The 21278-nt window shown below is 51.6% G+C and overlaps 9 protein-coding genes across 9 annotated transcripts; 6 read left to right on the top strand and 3 right to left on the bottom strand.

Annotated features, from left to right (window-relative positions):
* Window positions 1–973: 973 nt before the first annotated feature.
* Window positions 974–3196, bottom strand: COCMIDRAFT_33656 (uncharacterized protein; the record flags this gene model as incomplete). The annotated part of the gene is made up of 4 exons (XM_007686337.1): window positions 974–2239; window positions 2287–2663; window positions 2713–2876; window positions 2925–3196. The coding sequence occupies 4 exons, from the start codon at window positions 3194–3196 to the stop codon at window positions 974–976; spliced, it is 2079 nt and encodes a 692-aa protein (XP_007684527.1).
* A 730-nt stretch (window positions 3197–3926) lies between these two features.
* On the top strand, window positions 3927–4537 carry COCMIDRAFT_23352 (uncharacterized protein; the record flags this gene model as incomplete). The annotated part of the gene is made up of 3 exons (XM_007686318.1): window positions 3927–4037; window positions 4086–4189; window positions 4348–4537. The coding sequence occupies 3 exons, from the start codon at window positions 3927–3929 to the stop codon at window positions 4535–4537; spliced, it is 405 nt and encodes a 134-aa protein (XP_007684508.1).
* A 599-nt stretch (window positions 4538–5136) lies between these two features.
* COCMIDRAFT_85840 (uncharacterized protein) lies at window positions 5137–6597 on the bottom strand (the record flags this gene model as incomplete). Its single annotated transcript, XM_007686381.1, has 2 exons — window positions 5137–5207; window positions 5391–6597. 2 exons carry the CDS (start codon window positions 6595–6597, stop codon window positions 5137–5139), a joined length of 1278 nt encoding a protein of 425 aa, XP_007684571.1.
* Window positions 6598–7047: 450 nt separating this feature from the next.
* COCMIDRAFT_86014 (uncharacterized protein) lies at window positions 7048–9620 on the top strand (the record flags this gene model as incomplete). The annotated part of the gene is made up of 2 exons (XM_007686380.1): window positions 7048–7101; window positions 7155–9620. The coding sequence occupies 2 exons, from the start codon at window positions 7048–7050 to the stop codon at window positions 9618–9620; spliced, it is 2520 nt and encodes an 839-aa protein (XP_007684570.1).
* Window positions 9621–11382: 1762 nt separating this feature from the next.
* On the bottom strand, window positions 11383–12228 carry COCMIDRAFT_23349 (uncharacterized protein; the record flags this gene model as incomplete). Its single annotated transcript, XM_007686317.1, has 1 exon — window positions 11383–12228. One exon carries the CDS (start codon window positions 12226–12228, stop codon window positions 11383–11385), a length of 846 nt encoding a protein of 281 aa, XP_007684507.1.
* Window positions 12229–12877: 649 nt separating this feature from the next.
* Window positions 12878–14038, top strand: COCMIDRAFT_33652 (uncharacterized protein; the record flags this gene model as incomplete). Its single annotated transcript, XM_007686336.1, has 5 exons — window positions 12878–12992; window positions 13042–13121; window positions 13177–13290; window positions 13340–13651; window positions 13703–14038. 5 exons carry the CDS (start codon window positions 12878–12880, stop codon window positions 14036–14038), a joined length of 957 nt encoding a protein of 318 aa, XP_007684526.1.
* Window positions 14039–14658: 620 nt separating this feature from the next.
* On the top strand, window positions 14659–15627 carry COCMIDRAFT_33651 (uncharacterized protein; the record flags this gene model as incomplete). Its single annotated transcript, XM_007686335.1, has 5 exons — window positions 14659–14714; window positions 14867–14990; window positions 15046–15093; window positions 15152–15379; window positions 15433–15627. 5 exons carry the CDS (start codon window positions 14659–14661, stop codon window positions 15625–15627), a joined length of 651 nt encoding a protein of 216 aa, XP_007684525.1.
* A 1127-nt stretch (window positions 15628–16754) lies between these two features.
* Window positions 16755–18305, top strand: COCMIDRAFT_85807 (uncharacterized protein; the record flags this gene model as incomplete). Its single annotated transcript, XM_007686379.1, has 2 exons — window positions 16755–17743; window positions 17795–18305. 2 exons carry the CDS (start codon window positions 16755–16757, stop codon window positions 18303–18305), a joined length of 1500 nt encoding a protein of 499 aa, XP_007684569.1.
* A 952-nt stretch (window positions 18306–19257) lies between these two features.
* COCMIDRAFT_85983 (uncharacterized protein) lies at window positions 19258–21072 on the top strand (the record flags this gene model as incomplete). Its single annotated transcript, XM_007686378.1, has 3 exons — window positions 19258–19837; window positions 19893–20748; window positions 20817–21072. 3 exons carry the CDS (start codon window positions 19258–19260, stop codon window positions 21070–21072), a joined length of 1692 nt encoding a protein of 563 aa, XP_007684568.1.
* Window positions 21073–21278: the final 206 nt, after the last annotated feature.

Here is a 21278-nt window from a genome sequence, read left to right as displayed (position 1 = left end):
CCATTCTATATTCTGTGTGGATTTTGAGCTATATGACAAGGCTGAAGTGGGCAAGTTTATTCTTGCTTCTAAGTTTTGTTTTGCAAATAGAAAGAATAACACTTGACTAGTATATAGCTACACAAAAAAGACTTGGTATGTACCAAACAAGGGCGGGACCCTTGGAGTCTTTTTTTCTTCTATCTCTCTTCTCAGCGATAGGGGATGGATTAAGGGAACTCAATGAAGAGCTTCAAAAGGAGACAAGGAGGAAAGGGGCAAGATAGATGAGAAGAAAAAATGAGACATGTAGAAAAGTAAGATAGGGTTTAGGGGGGATAGGAGGAAGGGAGGACTCGCTCAAGATTCAGTCGGTGATTGCGCGGAAAACAACAAACAAAACGAGTGGATGTACTGTGCCAATCCGTAGGAGATGAAATAGGGGGGAGGTAGGATCATAGTGCGCAGCACCAGGTGTGTGTGTGTGTAGGAAAAAAACAAGATGTCGATATCGTAAAGGAATGTCCGTATCGTGAGCCGACGTAATGAGGAGTAGTAAGGGAGCCCAAGCTTCTATACCCGCCAGAGGGAGAAAGCGCCCAAGTGTAAGAATCCAGAGCTGTGATACAATGCCCCAGGCAGTGCAGTGACGCAAAGTGGCCTGTGCGAGACGCCCGTGTGTCGCGGAGGCATGAACATGGGTTTCCACATGAAACCGAACCCGTAACGCCTGTGGAGTCAGGCCCAAGACAATACCAAGAGGCGTGGCGAACCCCCCTCTGGACCCAACCTTCTCTTCCTGAAAAGTTTGTGCGAGAGATAGAGAGATGAAAAAAATCGAAAAGAAGAAGAAATAGAAAGAAATATCCGACCCAAGACTTTGCATACATCCTAGTAATCATACAGCGGCGCAGTCGCCGAAATTCCGGTCTAGAGATAGAAAGGAAAAAGAATGCTCCTCCTCATGTTTCATTCAGCGCTCAGGCCGAAGCGGTCAGATCCAGCCCTTGGTGGGTGAGGCTCCTCGTTGCATTGTGCCTGCGCCAAGTGGGATGCGTGCCGTAGGTGATGGCGCCGCGCTGTTGCCGCTCATTGTCCTTGTGAGCAGGGTGGCGGATCCAGGTGTGCTTGGTAGTGATGCCGTTGTAGGTGAGCCGACAGATGAGGTAGGCGTGATGGGGTTCATCCGGAGCCCGCTTACACAAACTGGTGGGGGAACGGCAGGCTGGGTAGGGGGTGCAGAGTGGAGGAGGGGATCCGCTGACTGAGGTGGCGGGGATTGTAGTACCTTTTCGCGTTGGGCCCTGAGGTATTCACTTGAGTTGGCTACGGGCGCCAGAGGAAATGCTGGTGCTCGGTTGGGGCTGTTTGCCCTAGGTCTGAATGACTCCTCTGCCGGTGATACAGTGGTTGAGTTGACCGGGATTATGAGGCTCAGAGGCTCTCCACTGCCCTGGGTGGCAGATCGCTGTAGTGGAGGAACATCGCGTTCTACTCGGGTGCATTTGCCCGCTGCAAGTGTGGCAGGTGCAACGGAGAAACGGAGGCCAATCTGCACAGTTGCACTGCTATCAGTACTAGCCATGCGCTTGTGTCGCTCAGCGAAAGGTAGCTTCGGCATGCCAGGGAAGTCAAACGCATCGCTGACGTTGGTGACTGAGCCTCGTCGGGTGAAGCGCCTCATGGCGAGTTTGGAGACCGAAGCTGGGTCTTGTGTTGCATTGGGGTCGTAGACTGTCGCTGGAAGGCGCGGTACTTCTTCAGCTCGTGTAGGAAACAAGGAGTAGCTCAGTTTGCGTTCATGCGAATTCATGGTATCCTTCTCAAGCATCGGGGGGAGAGGCCACTCGGTAGGGTCGATTCTGCTTCCTGATCTGGCCGACGATGGTGTCAAAGCGCGTTCCGGTCGTTCAAAGTACTCAGGGTCGATATCCGAGCGGTTCTTCTCAGGCCCAACATCGATCAAACCCTGTCGGCTATCCAGACGCTGAGTTGTGTGGAGTCCCATTGGCCCACTGATCTGCATCTCCAAATCGCTCGGGCCAAAGAATCGTATCTTGGGACGTTGGTGCCTTGCGGGGCCTTTCAGCTCATCCATGGGACGGATGACCATGCGGGTTGCGTTTGTACGGAGGAAGAGATGGAAGAAGGTGATGACCATGCCTGAGGAGAAGAGTGATATTTCGGCGATGCGAGAAGCTGCGAGTGCCTGCATAAACTCTCTTCGAAGAGATTGAACTTCGACTGGAATTACAAGCGCCTATGCACGTTAGATGAGACAGGTGTGAAATAGCGGTAAACACTCACATAGATTAACGCAGTCACTATCAAGAAGTAGGTCATACGTGAGGCTGAGATACGCTCATTGTGATCCAGACCCGGCGTTCTCATTAATTGGATACTGACGAGTGCTGCCACAGACAACAAGGAGAAGACAAGGACAGAAAGAATGGATAGCATCAGGCGGTCGTATCTCATAGGGAACCAGATGAGGCTGCCAAAGCAAACGTTAGACATTGGCCACACAACAGTCGGTATCCATGTGAGCATAAGCAAGAGCGATACAACAGCGATACATATCGTTGTGTTCCAGTTGCCGCGCGGAGCAAAACGTTCTTGTCGAAATCCTCGGATAAGCGTCTCAATACCGAAGACGAGTGTGATGAATCCGACTAGGAAGATGGCTGTGATGGTCAGATAGTACTTTGGTGGGCTAAAGAAGATGAAACCTACTAGGAAATGTGATCATTGCTAGGCTTCGACAACTCCTAGAGAATACACTTTGAAGGGTCGTGCCCTGCACTGAGACGAAGATAATTTGTTGTATGACGGCACCAGAGGCCAACGCGAGTGGAAAGGTTTCGGCGGGGTGAACATTGTGGAGGGCGTTGAATCTCCTGCAACTTGGTCAGTAATGGTCCACGTTCCTCGAGCGCCGTACTGACTTCTTCCTTGGTAGGACCTGGAGAGCTGCTGCTCGTCGTGCATCTGAGATGATTCGATGGACCGTCAACAATGCCAATGCAAGACTGAAGGCTCCGAGGGTCAGATGGGTTGTGCGGAGCGTCTGGACTTGCTGCAGCTGTAGCGACGCGATCAAGGTCCTAGTCGAGTTGTTTTGGGTCCAGGGAACTTGTCGAGCAGCAGAAGTATTCAGAGTCAAGTTGAAGTGCGACCGGGCCTCGAGCTGGGGAAAGTAATCCGCCCATGATCCCATCTTGCCAACTCCAGTTACAACAGGTGTTAGTAGGAAATAGGTGGTCTCGCTGGTAACCAGCAGCGGCTAAAGAAAGGAAATAGACTAGGTATTCATGGAGACTGCGTGACTAACGTCGTTAACGAAAGAGAAACCAGCTCGGGGAAAAAAAAGAAAGGAACTGCCTAAGCCTGCCAGCAGAGCAACAAAAGAAGGGGAAAGAGCGTGAGCATTAGACGTAAGAGACGAGAGACGGGCATGAGACTCCAAACGGTATATGACAAAACCACTGGGTGGTACCAGCAACGCACGGTTTCGGGGTGGCGGCCCTAAGGCGTCTGTTCGGTCACTTACTTGGAAGGGCCCACATTGGCAGTGGCTGAGTCTTGCCATATCACAGGCCGCCCATTCCCGCGCGCTCGCTGATTGAGGGGGGGTTTCACCCTCATGCGAGCCACGTGTGCTAGGTAGCCATGGCAGCGGAAGTAGCGAGACCCGTGCAGAAGTTGTACCCCCTGGCCCTCGTTGGCCAACATGGGAAAAAGATGCTGTGGAGTTGACTAGACCCTGGTCTTTTCTGTCAAGTCCACCAAGCTGATGGCTCTTAGTCAGACGTCATGGCTTGACGTTGCCGTGGTGGCCGGTCCCGCAGGATCCGTGCAAGTACAAGTATGTAGTATCATAGTACACGGGTGCTGCACATTGTGGATGCTGGTGCAACTGTCGTCTGTCAACTCCAGCGGTTACTGTAATGACCACACTGTCTTCTGGCGCATATTTCTATAATTGGTCTCTGTACAGAGCTATTTTCAACGTGTGGAAGCGCTGGGGGTGGACAAACCGCCCATGGGCAGTCGTGGTGGTAAGGTGGTTGAGGTCAGACTAGAGTTCTGATGCTTGCTGGGTTTAGGTTGTGCCGCAGATCCTCGCTTGTGCCCTGTCCGAGACAACAAGACCTCCAGAACCCTGGTCGGCTCAACGGCTACCAGGGCAGGCCTGCCAGAACATGACACGGTGCGCAGCGAGTGAGGTTGGCCAAAACGGACAAGCAATACTTGACCAGAACCTCGTGGGATAGACTAGGCCGTCAGCGTCCATGCTGCATTGAATCTAGTCGTCGACGTGATTAACCGCACAGCCTCTACCAAACATTCAAAAACCTTAGATTACAGGATTGCGGAGAAGTCGCCCCGCATCAAGAGTGGAAGAGGCTGTGTGGGCGAATCAGCTGGTGCGTCGACACCCACCATTGCGATATGCGGTATGAATGACCTCTACACTAGACGGTTCCAGAAGGGCGTGGTGAACAATACTCAAATTCGGATTGCGGGTCTGGGAAACGAGAACCTCAAGACTGATTGACTGTCAGTTATCGTCACAGATCCATCGCTATGAGCGTTGTAAACAGCCTCCTTGCGACTCATTCGCTGGTCGGCTGGCTCATAGAAGGTGTCTACACGGTTTCATCACTACCTTCTTCTTACCGCAAGAGACCATTGTCCCGCAGCCGCCGTGTACCTACAATTTGGGCAGGGAATCATCCTAAAGGAAGCAGACATCGAGATTGGTTCGTTGGTCTCGAGACACAAACTAGTGCATGAAGTACACAGGAGCGCGTTGTGGACATGGCATACCTGACAGCGCCACTTCAACACCACTACACGCCTACCAAACTTAATTCAGCCACTACACAGCAAAGTGGGCTGTGGCGTACAGGCTTGCCTCAGGTTATTCTCCGCTGATGCACTCCATAGTCCACAGCTCTACAGAGGGGTTTCGTAGTCGTGGTCATGTAGACATCGCGATTAGACAAATTAAGTATATTTTCTTTTCGTAGTAGGTCAGTGTTTTGTTGAGTGCTTCGGATGTAATAAAAAGGTATTTGTTCATATGTCAGGACTCTGCTTATGTGGAATGATATGCAAACTTTTCTTTTCACTCGGTCTTGCGCAAAGCCTGGCTTAGGTCGACTTTGCGTATTCTTCGAGATATGAGACAAGTAGCTTCGCACCGTCTAGCGAGACCGCATTATCTGGTGGACAAGTCGGGTTAGCTCGAGTTTTTTGGGGTAGGCAAATCCCGGCTGAGGGATATCCGCACATTCGACCGCATTCGGATGCGAACCAGACAGGGGAGCACATCTCCACAAGACTACTGCCCAATGCATGACTGGCAGTGTGATCAATGCCGGAGAAAAAAACACGGGGGCACTTACAATTACTAGCACGAATACCACCGACGCTCCTGTGTCCCTTCAGACCAAGTAGACCTTTCTTCTCTGCGCCTGAGAGGAAAGCCTTTTCTTTGTCTTCAGCTCCGCCATGAACCCTAAAGCAAATGTTCATCCTACTGCGCGCAGACTTGTCTGGGACAACTTGATAGATGTCTGGATACTTATCGAGCGTCCCATAGATAAGGCTGGCCTTTTCGTTTGAGATTTCCTCCTGGCCGCCAATACGCTTAGCTCCGTACGAGTTGACAAGTCCAGACATGACCTGACCAGCCACCCAAACATCAAAGATGGGTAAAGTGTTGTACAGAGAGTTGTTTTTTGCAATCGTAGGGTAGTCGAGTACAATTGGGCCCACAGCCAAGTTAAGTTCTCTTAGCAGGTCGGGCGAGGCCGGCGTCGAGTGAGGCGGAAGAAGTGACTTCCGCATGATGACGATAGCGATACCGGTATTGCCAATGTTCTTTTGCGCGCCACCAAAGATGACTGCATACTTACTCACGTCGACCTTGCGGGAAATGAAGTTGGAGGACATGTCGGCACAGACCAGGGGCGCGTCATCGCCCTCTAGGCTCTGTGGGAACGAGGGGAACTCGACTCCGTCGACAGTCTCGTTGTCGCAGTAATATACAAAGGCCGGCCCGCCCGTTGAGCGCGACGTAAGGGCCCACTGGTCCTCGGAGGGGATCTTCCCGAATTTGCCATTGTTGGCTGTACGCGCATCGACGGCTACATTGACGTGCTTGGCTCCTACAAGGCGGGCGGCTTCTTGCGATGCCTTGAGCGACCACGAGCCCGTGACGAGATAGTCAAGCTTGAGCTCTTCATCCACTACCTTGCGAAGTCTTTTGAGCACCTCGTCCTTGTTATCGCCCACCTCTTGGGCAATCTTTGCTCGCTTCTTCTCTACCCATATCGAGACAAGATTGTAGACAGCCGCACTGAACTCGCCGGTACCGCCGCTCTGAAGGAAGAGGATTTCGTAATCGTCGGGTATCTCGAGCAGTTGCGTGAGGGCCTGCTTCGCCTCTGCGAGAATCTCGTTGGCCTCGGGCGAGCGATGGGAGATTTCGCAGAGACCAATGCCCTTGTCTCTGTAATTCAGCAGCGCCTGTGAGGCTCTCTCGAGCACCTCGGTGGGGAGAGGAGCGGGGCCAGCCCCAAAGTAGGTGACATCTGAACGGTTGACCATGTCGGCAAGCAAAGGTACGACAGAGTTTGTGGTGTTGTGTGAATGACTGGAAATGAGCAAGTTTATAGAATGCTGGGCAAAGAGGGGTTGGTATATAGTAAAGTTTTATCTTGCATCGTGCGTCGCGTCATACGGATGACTCCCATTCTAGCCAGCCAGACTCACCATGGAGACAGCCGATCTCGCAGACCGTCTATGTAGTCGTTAGTCGGCCCTGGATGCCGCATCACACATCCGGCGTGGGAGCATGTATTACTGTGTCGGCGTCGAAAGCCTGCAGCCGTCCAATGATAGGTGCAGGGGATCCGATGACTGCGGCCGGTTTCGGTGGTGAGCGGGTGGGTCGCAATTTTTGGCCCAAACTCTGGGGAAGAGGCGGCATACTACATAGAAACTCGTGTATCGCCTGCAAATCGCCGCCGCTGTTTCCGTCCCTCTCCAGCACAAGCAATGGCAATGTCATTACGGGCAGCGCGCCTGCTGGGCCGCAGGCAGATAGCAACAGTACGTTTTTCCCAAACGGCGCCTTTGGCTTCACCATCTAACCGCACATACAGCCACGGGTCAGCGTTGCTTTCCGCGCCTCTTCGCAATTGCCTCGATTCCATGCCGCCCCGCGAGCCTTCTCTGCACTGGCCAGCCGACGTGATGCTCAGGATGTGTTTCCCTCAATGAAGGAGAGCCCTGCCGCTAGCTTCCTCTCTTCGCTCAGCGAAACACCCAAGACGCCCCAGACCCTTACGGAAAAGATTGTTCAACGGCATGCCGTCGGCGTGGCCCCGGGCAAGGTCCTTCGCTCTGGTGACTACGTGACGCTGCAGCCACACAAGTGTATGACCCACGACAACTCGTGGCCGGTGGCGCTCAAGTTCATGGGCATCGGGGCCACTAAGATTAGCGACCCCGGCCAGATTGTCATGACGCTCGATCACGATGTCCAGAACAAGTCGGAGAAGAACCTCAAAAAGTATAGCCAGATTGAGGAGTTTGCCAAGACCCACAATGTCGTTTTCTACCCTGCTGGGCGTGGCATTGGTCACCAGATTATGGTCGAGGAGGGCTACGCCTGGCCAGGCACCCTGGCCGTGGCCTCCGACAGTCACTCCAACATGTACGGAGGCATTGGATGCCTGGGCACTCCAGTAGTGCGAACTGACGCTGCAAGCATTTGGGCTACCGGAAAAACCTGGTGGCAGATTCCACCTGTCGCAAAGGTCACGCTCAATGGCAAAATGCCTGCGGGCGTGACTGGCAAGGACGTAATTGTCGCGCTGGCTGGATTGTTCAACAAGGACGAGGTTCTCAATCACGCTATCGAGTTTACTGGAACCGATGAGACCCTGGGCAGCATTCCTATCGACGACCGCCTTACCATTGCCAATATGACTACAGAGTGGGGCGCTCTCACTGGGCTGTTTCCTATCGATGCTACGCTTCATGGCTGGCTAAGGGCCAGGGCCACATTAGCAGCTATGGGAGAAGGCCAGGCCAAGGACCATCACCGTCAGCAATTCCTTCATGAGCGCATCGACAAACTATTTACTGCCACGGGTATTGTCGGCCAGCAGCTAGGCCACATCTTCAAGCCTGCGTTGGCCGCGGACAAGGGCGCTGTATACGCCAAAGAGCTCTTCTTGGATCTCTCCACCTTGTCACCATACGTCTCAGGCCCTAACTCCGTCAAGGTTGCTACTCCTTTACCTGAACTGCAGAGCCAGAACATTCCCATTAACAAGGCTTATCTCGTTTCCTGCACGAACTCCCGTGCCTCTGATCTTGCTGCAGCAGCAAACGTCTTCAAGGATGCAGCTGTTCTGAACGGTGGCAAGATTCCCAAGATTCCAGATAACGTCAAGTTCTACATAGCTGCTGCTTCTATCCCAGAACAAAAAGCTGCAGAAGAGGCAGGTGATTGGCAGGCTCTTCTAGAAGCAGGTGCTCAGCCCTTGCCTTCAGGTTGTGGTCCCTGCATCGGTCTGGGTACTGGTCTTCTTGAACCTGGCGAGGTTGGCATCAGTGCAAGCAACCGCAACTTTAAGGGTCGCATGGGCTCTCCCGATGCAAAGGCATACTTGGCAAGCCCCGAAGTCGTTGCAGCAAGCGCTCTGTCTGGCAAGATTTCTGGCCCCGGGTGGTACCAAGCTCCTGAAGGCTACGAGGGTGTTCGACGAGGAGAAGGCGATGGCATTCCCGCCGAAGAGCGAATGATGACCATTGAAGACATGCTTGAGAAGGCCATCAAAGACGCTGAGGCCGCTATCGACACCTTCAGCACTACCGAGTCTGACACGCAGTCTGTCAACCCACCTGCAGCGGCAGGCTCGGAGGCTGAAACTTTGACCGAAATCCTACCAGGGTTCCCCGAAAAGATTAGCGGCGAGATTGTCTTCTGCGACGCCGACAACATTAACACAGACGGTATCTACCCTGGTAAGTACACATACCAGGATGATGTGACGCGCGAAAAAATGGCAGAGGTCTGCATGGAGAATTATGACCCCAGTTTTGGCCAGGTGGCTAAGGCTGGTGATGTCTTGGTTTCAGGCTTCAACTTTGGCTGCGGCAGCAGTCGGGAACAAGCCGCAACTGCCATCCTGGCCAAGGGCATTCCACTGGTTGTTGCTGGTAGCTTTGGCAACATTTTCAGCAGGAACAGTATCAACAACGCTTTGATGGGTGTTGAGGTGCCCAAGCTAGCCAACCGCCTCCGTGAAGTCTTTTCATCAAAGGACGCTTCGTCGTCGCAACAAGCAGTCAAGGAACCTTCAAACAACAGCGAATCGCTCGACTCGCCACCGCCAGCGGCTGCAACCCAGCCCAGCCAAGCTAAACAGCTAACGCGCCGAACCGGATGGACCCTGGAGTGGGACGTCCGAAGGAGCACTGTTTCTGTCCAGGAAGGCCCCAATGGCGCCAAATGGAACGTCAAGGTCGGCGAACTCCCACCCAACGTCCAAGAAATCATTGCTCTCGGTGGCCTAGAGAACTGGGTCAAGAAGGAAATCGGCAGCCCTCCCTCGTAAGTAAGTGAAGCAGCATGAGAATGCGCGATTTAGTTGGAGGGGCAGTGTAAAAAAAATCCTTGTGTATACCCATTTGATTGATAAAAAAGATTGCATGGGCGGCGTTTCAAACAGTTATTGAAACAATTGAAAGATTATGGTTTGAAATCAAGTCATGTGCGTTAAGCTTTTTTGTACCGGGGCGGCGGGTGTAGCGGAACAGCATTTCTTGATGCATGTAGTTGGGAGGTATGGAAAATGTACTCGCAGATATTTCACATGCTTTTATTGTTTCCATCCGCATACAGGGTATTGTGTGTGTGTAAGTGATGCTTGGATGGGAAATTATGCAATAATCTGACTATGAGTCGTTTATACGCCAACAGTGACAGTTCACAACCCCAGCTAGTACCCCGGCATGCGTAGGTAATCTACTCTAAAATTTTGCTTGTCAGATATATCGAGAAACTCTCTGGGTACTGCAGTCCCATCCCCTTTTTGTAGAATGCTAGGTAGCGATTTGTGGTGATCATTAGACAGTTTCTTTGTCAAGAACGCGATTGGTATTTATTACCGAGTGACTATTTATCCTGTTCGGAGCGAAAATACCTATTCATAGAGGCATGGCCATTTGCTTTGCACCTTCCTTCCCCCCTTTTCTCTCCTCGCCGCCGCACACGAGCGAAGTTGTTGTGACTTCGTACTGTTTTGGCTTCACACAGTGATACCTGAGTCCAGTCTTCTTGGACACTTCAATTCCATTTCCTATATCGCTAGTTATTGTGAGAAATCTATAGTCTGGCGACTGTTACGTACATGTATAATACTATTCAACTCTCCCATCTCATGACCGTCTCGCATTCATTTGAACTCGAACTCTCATCAACGCAATATCAAGTTTCGTTTTATAGCTCTCATCTCTGTTTTACTGTATTGGGTTGGAATAATTAAGACAAGAGCTATAAAATAAAGCTCAATATTACATTGATGAGAGGTCGAGTCCAAATGAATTCGTGGTGGTGATGAGAGGTCAAGTTCACATAAATGCGCGGCGGCGATGAGATAAGAGAGACGAACAAGAGGCGAAATATGGTGAATTTATAGGCATCAGTGCGCTGCGCTGCGTTGCCGTCTTTATTACAACAATGGTTCGTTGTGCTGCTGCTTTCGTCGCAACCGTAGTTCGCTGTTCTGTTGCCTTCGTTGCAACCACACTTGACCTAGTTTTCGCGCCCAGTAGTCGTATGTCTACTGAAAAGTTACTAATATTACTATGTATTGCTCGATGACCCTTTTTAGGTTTCAAAGCAAGGTCTCGCTTGCATACGTAAATCTAGGCTGAAGCTCTTAGGTTTCTGTACAGGCCTTTTATTTAAACTATGGCTCTAACTACGAAGTCTTTTTTTTGATATCCGCCTCCGGCAGGTTTCGGTGTGACATGCTGTTCTTTTCTGAGAGAAATAATCTGATAAACCTTATGCTGGACAGATACGCTAATTTAAGTTATAAATTGCCAGATTCCTTATTGATATAAAACAAATGTCTTCAGGTACCTAAAGGGAAAGGTATTTACACCAACTCATAATCGACCCAAATATGTATCTGAGGAGACAAACATAATTGTTACAATGGCTAGAGGCTATTGTACTGCTATAGAACCGAGGTATTTGTAAATTCTGTTCGTCATATCGGTTGTTCCGTTCCAAATGGGATGTACGTTAATTACTATGTTTAAAAGTATTAGACTTGCTCGCAAATCTGTAAAATGTTTCAAAAAATCTTTTCACCTCCAGTAGACCGGCATTCCCCTCTCCCACCCCTTGACTCTACAACAATACCAGGTATCTGTCTCGCTCGTCCCCTGCCCCCCACTACTCTTCTGATCAATGCTCGCATACACGCTCCACCCCTCCTCCTCCAGCATCTCCACCAGCGCCATGAGCAATTCCCTAACCTGCATAGTCGTCTTGCCTGTCGGCGACCACGGATAACCATGCAGTTCAAACTCCCAAATGCCAGGCGCATACTCGCTCTGTCCTTTGAGCCACTCACTCCCTATCCTCTGCGGCAAACTCGCATACAACTCAGGCGGACAATCAATGAACCTTAGCCGACTCTGCCGCGAAAACGCTATACTGCACCACTCGTGGCGTGCTGGTGGCGGGGCCTGGTACCGGAATAGCAATGTATCTTTGTCCGCTGCCGTCTTACTGACGTCCGTGGTAAGCGTTAGTATCCAGCCGTTCGCGTGCAGCGTTGATAGTACGCCTTTAACGAGCCGCCGTGCTTGCGCTGCGTCTTTGCCAAAGCCGCGCCAGGGGTAGCCGTCGAGCTTTATTTCATGCGAGTTTGCATAGGGCCGCTCGGAGGAGATGCCCTGGGGCCAGTTTGAGAGTATGGCACTTCGGCAGGCGGAGATGACGGGCTCGGGGAAGCGTAGGAAGCGGATACGGTCTTCCATATGGAGGGAGAGAGATGCGAAACGGGTTTGGAAGGGAGGTACTGGGGTGGAGGAGGAGGCTGCATAGGAGGGTGGCCCGGGGATGGAAAGAGGACTGCCTTGGTGGATATCGCTGGAGTCGTGTTTTGAATGACCTGATGGCGATTTCTCGCGGATTTTGTCAAACATTGTGGTTGATCGATTGGTGGTTGATAACCTGGGAATTAAGTTCTGCTGGAGTAGAGTAGTAAGTTTGAGGGCAAGGGGTTGTGCTGATGCGGGGGTTTATATTTCAATGGACAAGAACTGAACGCCTGATGTCTTGTTATTCAGTAGTGACGATCATCGCCATCACATGTTCCACAGGGCTGTGCTCTTTAGTTGGATTTGCACCATGCTGTATTGGGTAATAATCCTTCAGGAATGTTTGTATTTTGGTGTTTTCGGCCCATTTGACCCCACCTTCCTGGTTGTAGCTGTTAACGCACTGCAAGGAATTGGCGATCTTGTCAGCCGCGCCCTATTATTTCCTCATTGAGAGAAAGACTAAACAGCAATGACACGGTAGAAATGCTACTAGAATTAATCAATGCATATCGCATGTGTTCGTGTCAGTGTGTAAGAACCCCCGGGGTCCTTCCTTGCTAGCAGGGCTTAGCGGGGCGACACCGGACTTTGGAACTTCGCTTGCTTCCCCGACGACTCGACTTTTTTTGAGAATCTTATCGGTAGCTCCAGTTTCTCACTGCTCGCCCACCCAATTGCTCTGCGCTGCAAATTCCCTCTTCTCCCTTAGGCAGTCTTTGCGTGTTCCTTTTTCACACATTTTCTCTTCACAATGACGCCATCACCTTCAGAAGCCGTAGCGAAAGTTGCGCAAGCGGCGTCGGGCACCGACTCGTCGGCCAAGGTATACAAGAGGGAGTCTAACACAGCCAGAGTTCTGGGTGCAGGTACACAAGAATCTCTCCGCAATTGAGAAACTAGGTCTAACAGTTGCAGGATGTGCGGGAATTGCAGAGCTCATGGTGTTCCACCCAGTCGACACAACGGCGAAGCGATTGATGAGCAACATTGGCAAGGTGCGCTAGAATGTCACCATGTGCACGACGACCATGTCTGACCCTGCGCATACAGATTGAATCCGCATCGCACCTCAACAAGGTCGTCTTCAGGGACATGGCCTCCGCCTCCGCCTCCAGTCGATTCCTGTCTTTGTTCCCCGGTCTCGGATACGCCGCAGCATACAAGGTAGATGGGATACTCAGAAATATGTAGGAGCCTTAATTGACAATGTCAGGTACTTCAACGAGTGTACAAGTTCGGTGGCCAGCCTTTCGTCAGGGACTACCTCGCGCAGAACCACGGTGGCAGCTTTGACCGTACATTTGGCAAGGGCAACGGCAAGGCAATCATGCACGCGACGGCAGGTTCGATCATCGGTATTGGTGAAATTGTTCTCCTTCCGTTGGACGTGCTCAAGATCAAGCGACAAACAAACCCAGAGGCTTTCCGGGGCCGAGGACTAGTCAAGATTGTCTCTGACGAGGGCTTTGGACTTTACCGTGGTTGGGGATGGACGGCAGCACGTAACGCACCTGGCTCGTTTGCGGTATGTTTGTGTTCCGTGGAAAGACGAGTGCAAAGACTAACGCCGGCATAGTTGTTTGGTGGTTCGGCGGTTGCCAAGGAGTACCTCTACAAGCTTTCAGACTACAACTCTGCGTCGTGGATGCAAAACTTTGTCGCATCCATTGCAGGTGCTAGCGCTTCGCTAGTAGTGTCTGCTCCTCTTGACGTTATCAAGACGCGCATTCAGAACAGGAACTTTGAGAACCCAGAGAGTGGCTTCAGAATCGTGTCCAACATGATTAAGCACGAAGGTTTCACTTCCTTCTTCAAGGGACTGACACCCAAGCTGCTCATGACGGGGCCTAAGCTCGTATTCTCCTTCTGGTTGGCGCAAACGCTGATCCCCGCGTTTGGCAAGATAATGTAATTTGTAAGCTGGCCGTGATCTGATGTCTGTACTATATGGGAAGCGCGGGGCTTTGGTTGCCTGGGGCTGACAGACCGGGCTGCGTCGAATGTAACGACGTACGATAGACTGCGCACTTTTGCAAGCGAACTATACATTCTCCATTCATTCAGAGACTCGGTTGCAGATTGGTACACTTGTGAAACAGCGCCGGTGATGCATGCCTTGTCACGTGCACGCGCCCACACGGCGCACTGCCGTGGCTCATCATGGGAACGGCAGTGCCAAACGCTGGTTGAGCGATAACAAGGTTGCAGCTTTCAAGTCACATGTTAGACAGCGCTGCCAGTGAGGCCGGTAGTTTCGCTAGGGTAGGTTAGGCGGTGGTCAGACTGCTGTGAATGTGATGTTCGCTGGTGCGGACGGGATCCGGCAACCTGTGACCACGGATTTGGGGCTGAGTGCCAAGCTCCTTCACACCTAGTATCCACGCAGGGCACCTCATCGTCCTCCGCTTCCACCTCGTCCACCCCCGACGACGCGCGATACCCCACGATTCAGCCTCCAGCCAGCCTTTTTTTTCTTTCTCAACCAACACCTTCTAGTCCTTACTTTTCCCATACCCCTGTAACGCCGCAAACATGAATCCTGAGTGGTACGTAACCTCCGCGCGAAGCCCACCGCCACAGGCCGACGAGTAATGACGATGTATTTGCGAACAAAGCCATGCTGACCTGAATGCCTACAGAGTGACCTCCATGCCTTGCACCTGCAGCATAGCACAGCTTCGGAGCTGCCGTTCCCCCGCCTTCTGCAGACTGGCCACTGACGCTTCTCTCTGCACAATAGATACGACTACCTCTTCAAGCTCCTCCTCATCGGTGACTCTGGTGTCGGAAAGTCCTGCTTGCTGCTCCGTTTTGCCGACGACACATACACTGAGAGCTACATTTCGACCATCGGTGTCGACTTCGTGCGTCTGCCTCGGTACCTGGTGCTGGTGCCTACGACAGACTAACATGTGCTAGAAAATCCGAACGATCGAGCTCGATGGCAAGACTGTGAAGCTACAGATTGTGCGTACTCTTGTTGGATCCAGTGTCTTTTTGGCTGCGAGTACTGATGGTGCTTTAGTGGGATACCGCTGGTCAAGAGCGTTTCCGAACCATTACTTCCTCCTACTACCGTGGCGCTCACGGCATCTGCGTCGTCTACGATGTCACCGACATGGACTCATTCAACAACGTCAAGCAGTGGCTGCAGGAGATTGACCGATATGCTACCGAGGGCGTCAACAAGCTGTTGGTCGGTAACAAGTCCGATATGGCGGACAAGAAGGTTGTTGAGTACACCGTAGCAAAGGTATGTTTGTTTCGTCGTTTCCATGTAGCTCTGGTATCTAACAGCATTACTAGGAATTCGCAGACAGCCTTGGCATTCCATTCCTCGAGACCTCCGCAAAGAGCGCCACCAACGTTGAGCAAGCTTTCTTGACCATGGCCCGCCAGATCAAGGAGCGCATGGGTACCACAACCGCCAACACCAAGCCCACAGTCCCCATCGGGCAAGGCCAGGGTGTGCAAAGCGGATCCGGAGGCGGCTGCTGCTAGAGAAGGAAAGAGAAGAGTTCAAATATGTCGGAGAAACGTATAAGCGTTCAATGAGGAGCGAGATACGACGTGGATGCCTGATTTCCGGTCTCTACATGGCGATTGCGAGAAGCAAAGTGGTACCACTACACTAGTGAGCACTGATACAAAGACGGCCATGATCTCCCCTTCGTCACCGTCTCTCCCTCTCCGTCTCGAGCTTTGTGCTAGCATGGCGACGCGGATCGCATAGAATGGGGGCTCTCGTTTGGATTTCCGGGATATGCTGGTTTCTGCATTGCAATTTGTGATGGCCGCTAGGTCCTCTGTTTCCTTCGGTGCGTTCTAGGTGTTCTTAATATGGACAATCATACTTTATCCCAGAAAGTGATTTTGCTTGGCAATGTAGATGTGGAATGACGTACTGACATGATGTTGAGCATCCCTGCCATGGGCCCCCCAAAAAGCAATTCACGGTATATATTTCTTTTTCCTTCCCTTGGTACCACAAAGACCCTCCACCTTCTATATTTGACCTGTCAAAAGCAGATGTGTGGTAGTTGTGCTTAGTCGTTTTTCCTTTTCTTATTGAGTGTCCAATTAGGTGCTGACGCCTTTTGGACGCTCTCTTACCGCTCAACATAACCTAGGATGAATACACGGAGAAGTACTTAGTGATTGTGATTTCTAACCCCTGTAATTGCCCCTATGCCACTACTTTTTTCCAGCACCATCAACACAGCCTCGGAGATGCTTTGGTGATGTGCTATGAACTATGCGGTGTATTCGCTCGCCCCCTATGCCGCTTCGGGTAAAATAGTCAAAGTTGGCGCCCGCCCTATTGCGTATTCCTTCAGGCATCCACATCTGAGCATCGCGCCTAAACAATGACTTTTTTGCACTCAATCTCATCCTTTCCTTTCCCTTCATCCTCTCTCTCTGTCGGGTTTGACACTGTATTGACAACCTCGCAGTGTCGTCCACGGCACTTTTCCGCCACACACACACACACAGATTTATCTCTAACAATCACAGCGGTCGTTCTTTTCTTCCTTTTGCTTCTCGCCGCTTTTCGGTGGAACTACGTAGTTGATTTTACGGCCTTTTTTTGCCGCGTCAAACCATCTACAATTTCCACTCCAAAAATAATGTCAGCCCGACATGCCCTTGTTACTGTAATACAATGGCTGGCCCACGAATTCGGACTTGCAACGATGCGGAAGACAGGAAAAGATGTCTACATTATCATTCTAGCGCGGTACCTACGCCTCTTTGCCTACGGTGCCATTGCGCTTATCCTCGCGCTGTTCTTTCAAGAGCAAGGGTTTTCAGACGAGCAGATTGGGCTGTTTATGACACTCACTCTACTCGGGGATGTGGTGATTAGTTTGCTGTTGACGCTTGTTGCGGATTCCTTGGGACGCCGAAGGACGCTTTTGCTGGGTGCGGTGTCGATGGCGGTATCTGGTGCTGTATTCGCGAGTACGAGTCATTATCTTGCGTTGCTTCTCGCGGCGATTGTCGGGGTGATTAGTCCGACGGGCAATGAGATTGGGCCGTTTCGGGCGGTGGAAGAGTCGACGCTTGCGCATTTGGTGGAGGAGGGGAAGAGGGCGGATGTGTATACCTGGTATGTTGTTCTTGCTGTGCTAGGGACATCGACAGGGTTGGCGGTTGGGGGTGTTGCGGTTGAACGGTTGCAAGGGTTGGAAGGGTGGACGGCTTTGGACGCGTATCGTGCCATGTTCTGGATTTATACGGGCGTTGGGTGCGTCAAGGCGCTTATGGCGCTGTGTATGAGCCAGCGGTGTGAGCAGAATGACGCAGTTGACAAGCAGAATGTCGACTCTGTATCTGCGGAGACGGAGCCATTGCTGGGTGAAGGTCAAGATACTGGAAGTGTGAATGTGCCGGCACAAGAGGAACGCCCTGCGGAACCTGAGAAGAAGAGAAGGTTTTGGCACTCCATTAGCACAATATCAAAGCCTAGCCGTGTGGTACTAGTCAAGCTTTGTAGCTTGTTCTTCCTTGATTCTCTGGGCTCGGGAATGGCTCCGTTCAGTCTGATCAACTACTACATGGACCAGAAGTTCAACTTGCCAAAAGGGAAACTTGGGGGCATCATGTCAGCGACTTGGTAAGTATCAGTCCCATACATATTCTCTTCGTCTGATTAATTAATGTTCAGGTTCGTTTCAACTATTGGCAATGTCTTTGCCTCTAGTCTAGCCAAGCGCCTCGGCTTGATTCAAGCCATGGTAGCCACTCACCTCCCGTCATCCATCTTCCTAGCTCTTCTCCCGGTCCCATCTGGTCTCGCTCCGACTATCTTCTTGCTTGTTTCTCGCTCTGTGCTCAACTCGATGGATCAAGCACCGAGGACAGCCTTTCTCTCCATTGTTGTGCTACCAGGAGAGCGCACAGCCGTCATGGGCGTGGTCAACATTTTAAAGATACTGAGTCAGAGCGCTGGTCCAACCTTTACGGGCCTTCTTGCTGGCAATGGTCATTTCTGGGTGGCTTTTGTGACGGCAGGTTGCTTGAAGGCAGTATACGATCTACTGTTGCTGGCGTTTTTTGGAGGCAGAGTAGAATCACGGAGACATGAGAGCGAGCAAGCTGGGAACAGGGCAGACGAAGTCGGAGACGTGGAGGTCAATCCGTCTGGGGAACGGACCGATGTGCAGAGGTCGGCTTGATTGTTCATGACACAATCTTGGATGTGGAGAGCAGGTGTCTGCTGACTGACAGCCACAGTGCCCAAGGTGAATATGGACCATTGATAGTGAAGTGTTTACGAATGCGCCTCTTAGCTAGTGAAAAGACAATTGAAAACAAGTCAGCCAAGTCGTCTTACTCCACTCTTCTCCGCTTGCAACCAGGTTATGTGCCCCGAAGAACCCTCCGCTCTCGGGCTGGCTAGAAGATTCCACAGGAGGTTGGCGTGAAGGCTGGTGAGGCTCTACCTCGGTCAACGCCTTGGCATGGCGGTTGGACGCCTGAACACGCTATCGTGTTTCTTGGCGGCAATTCTCTCCGACTCGAATGCGTACTTGTTCGCCGCATTTTCCATCTTTTGTCTACCCCATCCTCCACATCCCCCAGACTTAGCGGATACCCCAGATATACTTGCCGTTCGCTAGACACCAATTGAACGGTTGACCTTCTGCGGGTGCTTCTCCGCTTCCATCGGCTTTTGCTTTGGAGCCAAGCAAAGACAGATGCGCAAAAGACATGCCGATAATGTCCTATCTCAGTCTAACTACTCCTAGATTGGTCACATGTCAGTCTGTCCAATCACACAACATGTCAACCGGCACAAGAGAAAGATCCACTTCTCTGCACGCGACCGAGACCCAGGGCGACCACCGCGTGTACTTGCGCTTGGCCCAAACCATGCACTAGTAGACCCCGCAGAATTTTTATGCTTAAAGGTCGCCGCATATCCTTACCATCCCAATGTCACGGTAGCAGCAGCAGCTTCCCCAGGTTCTCTCTCCTTCGTTTAGTATCGTGAGAGAGCGTGGAGCGGTGTTGCAGGATCCTCCCCCCCCCCTCTCTTTTCCCCACCCTCGTTGCTATCCTGAACCAGGTCAATAGCACCTTCTCCTCGGTCCGACTGCCTGGTTGATACTACAAGCCCTTACAGATATGTCTGTCGAGAAGGATATCGAGCCCACTGCGGCTCCCAAGCTGGAACATGATATCGACGACCATCACAAGCTCGCTGCCAACAAGGTCATCAATGACGCACGCCTGGCTTCAGACAAGGAGCGCAAGATGACCCTCATGCAGGGCATCAAGCTCTATCCCAAAGCCATTGGCTGGTCGGTCCTTATCAGCACGTGTATTGTCATGGAAGGCTACGACGTCTGTCTGCTTAACAACTTTTTCGGTTTCCCGCAGTTCAAGCAAAAGTACGGTGAGCAACTTGCAGATGGTACGTGGGAGATCCCAGCACCATGGCAAGCTGGATTGTCCAATGGAGTCATTGTGGGCGAGATCATTGGACTTTTCTTGAACGGATGGATCAGCGAGTGGATTGGTTACCGCTATACGGTTATGGGATGTTTGACTTTGATTATCGGCTTCACGGCTATCTTCTTCACTGCCCAGACGGTCGTGCATCTGTTGGTTGCTGAGATTCTCTGTGGTATTCCATGGGGTGTCTTCCAGACTCTTACTATTACGTATGCTTGCGAGGTCTGTCCCGTTGCTCTGCGTGGATACTGTAAGTTCAACTCCCTCAAGATTTATATCCAGACAATATACTTACGAGCTGGTAGTAACAACATATGTCAACTTCTGCTGGGGTCTAGGTCAGCTCATTGGTATCGGAGTCATCCGATCTCTCGTCGACCGCCCAGATGAATGGTCCTACCGTATTCCCTATGCTCTGCAATGGATGTGGCCAGTTCCCCTCTTAATCGGTGTCTTCCTCGCCCCCGAATCCCCATGGTGGCTCGTCCGCAAAGGCCGACTTGAAGATGCAAAGAAATCGCTTCTCCGTCTTACCAGCCTCAACCGCGAGACCGACTTTGACGCTGAAGAAACGATTGCCATGATGGTCCACACAACCGCGCTCGAAGAGAAAATCACCCAAGGTGCAAGCTACTGGGACTGCTTCAAGGGAACTGATCTACGCCGCACTGAAATCGTCTGCATGGCATGGGCAATGCAAAACCTCAGTGGTAACGCCTTTTCCGGATATTCGTCCTACTTCCTCCAGCAAGCCGGTCTCTCACCCTCCACCTCCTACGACTTCGCCATGGGCCAATACGGCATCAACATGGCCGGTGTCTTCGGCGCCTGGTACTTGATGAAAGTCGGCATCGGTCGTCGCACGCTCTACCTCGGCGGTCTCTGCGGCCTCTGCATTATGCTCTTCGTCATGGGCTTCCTCGGCCTCGTACCTAGCTCCGAGCGCCAAACCGGCGCCATGGCAACAGGCGCCATGATGATTGTCTGGGCCATGTTCTACCAACTCACCGTCGGCACCGTCTGCTACTCGCTCGTCGCCGAACTGTCTACCCGCCGTCTGGCCATCAAGACCGTCGTCCTCGGACGTAACTTGTACAATGTAATCGGCATCATAACATCCGTCCTCACCCCTTACATGCTCAACCCCGGAGCATGGAACTGGTAAGTTCTTTTCTTCTTTCTCCCCCTGAACCGTTCTTACCAAGTATACGACTAACCTCTCAAACCAGGGGCAACTACGCCGGCTTCTTCTGGGGCGGCTCCTGCTTCCTCAGCATAGTGTACACCTACTTCCGCCTCCCCGAGCCCCGCGGCCGCTCCTTCGCCGAACTCGACCTCCTCTTCGAGAAGAAAGTCAGCGCCCGCAAGTTCGCATCCACCCATGTCGACGTCTTTGAAGATAGCCATATCGAGGGCACTGCCGTCTTTGACAAGTACGAGGAGAAAGTCGATGCTGCTGTGAGAACCGAGTCTGTTACTGCTTAATGTTGATCAAAGTTTAATGACGTTTGATTTGTTTTAGGGGACTGCTTGATTGATACGGAAAGGTTGGGAGGGAAAACATTTTTTTTCTGGGATACCAATGATGTAACTGCTGCGTTGATGTTTGTTTTTTTTCCCCAGGTTCTATATGAATGTATGATGAGATGAAATCGGGACATCTGTATATTCCTAGCTCTATCTTAATACCA

Source organism: Bipolaris oryzae (assembly GCF_000523455.1).
Source record: "Bipolaris oryzae ATCC 44560 unplaced genomic scaffold scaffold_18, whole genome shotgun sequence".
Taxonomy (NCBI): domain Eukaryota; kingdom Fungi; phylum Ascomycota; class Dothideomycetes; order Pleosporales; family Pleosporaceae; genus Bipolaris; species Bipolaris oryzae.
Note: the sequence above shows the minus strand (reverse complement) of the source record. Positions and strands in the feature narration are given on the sequence as shown.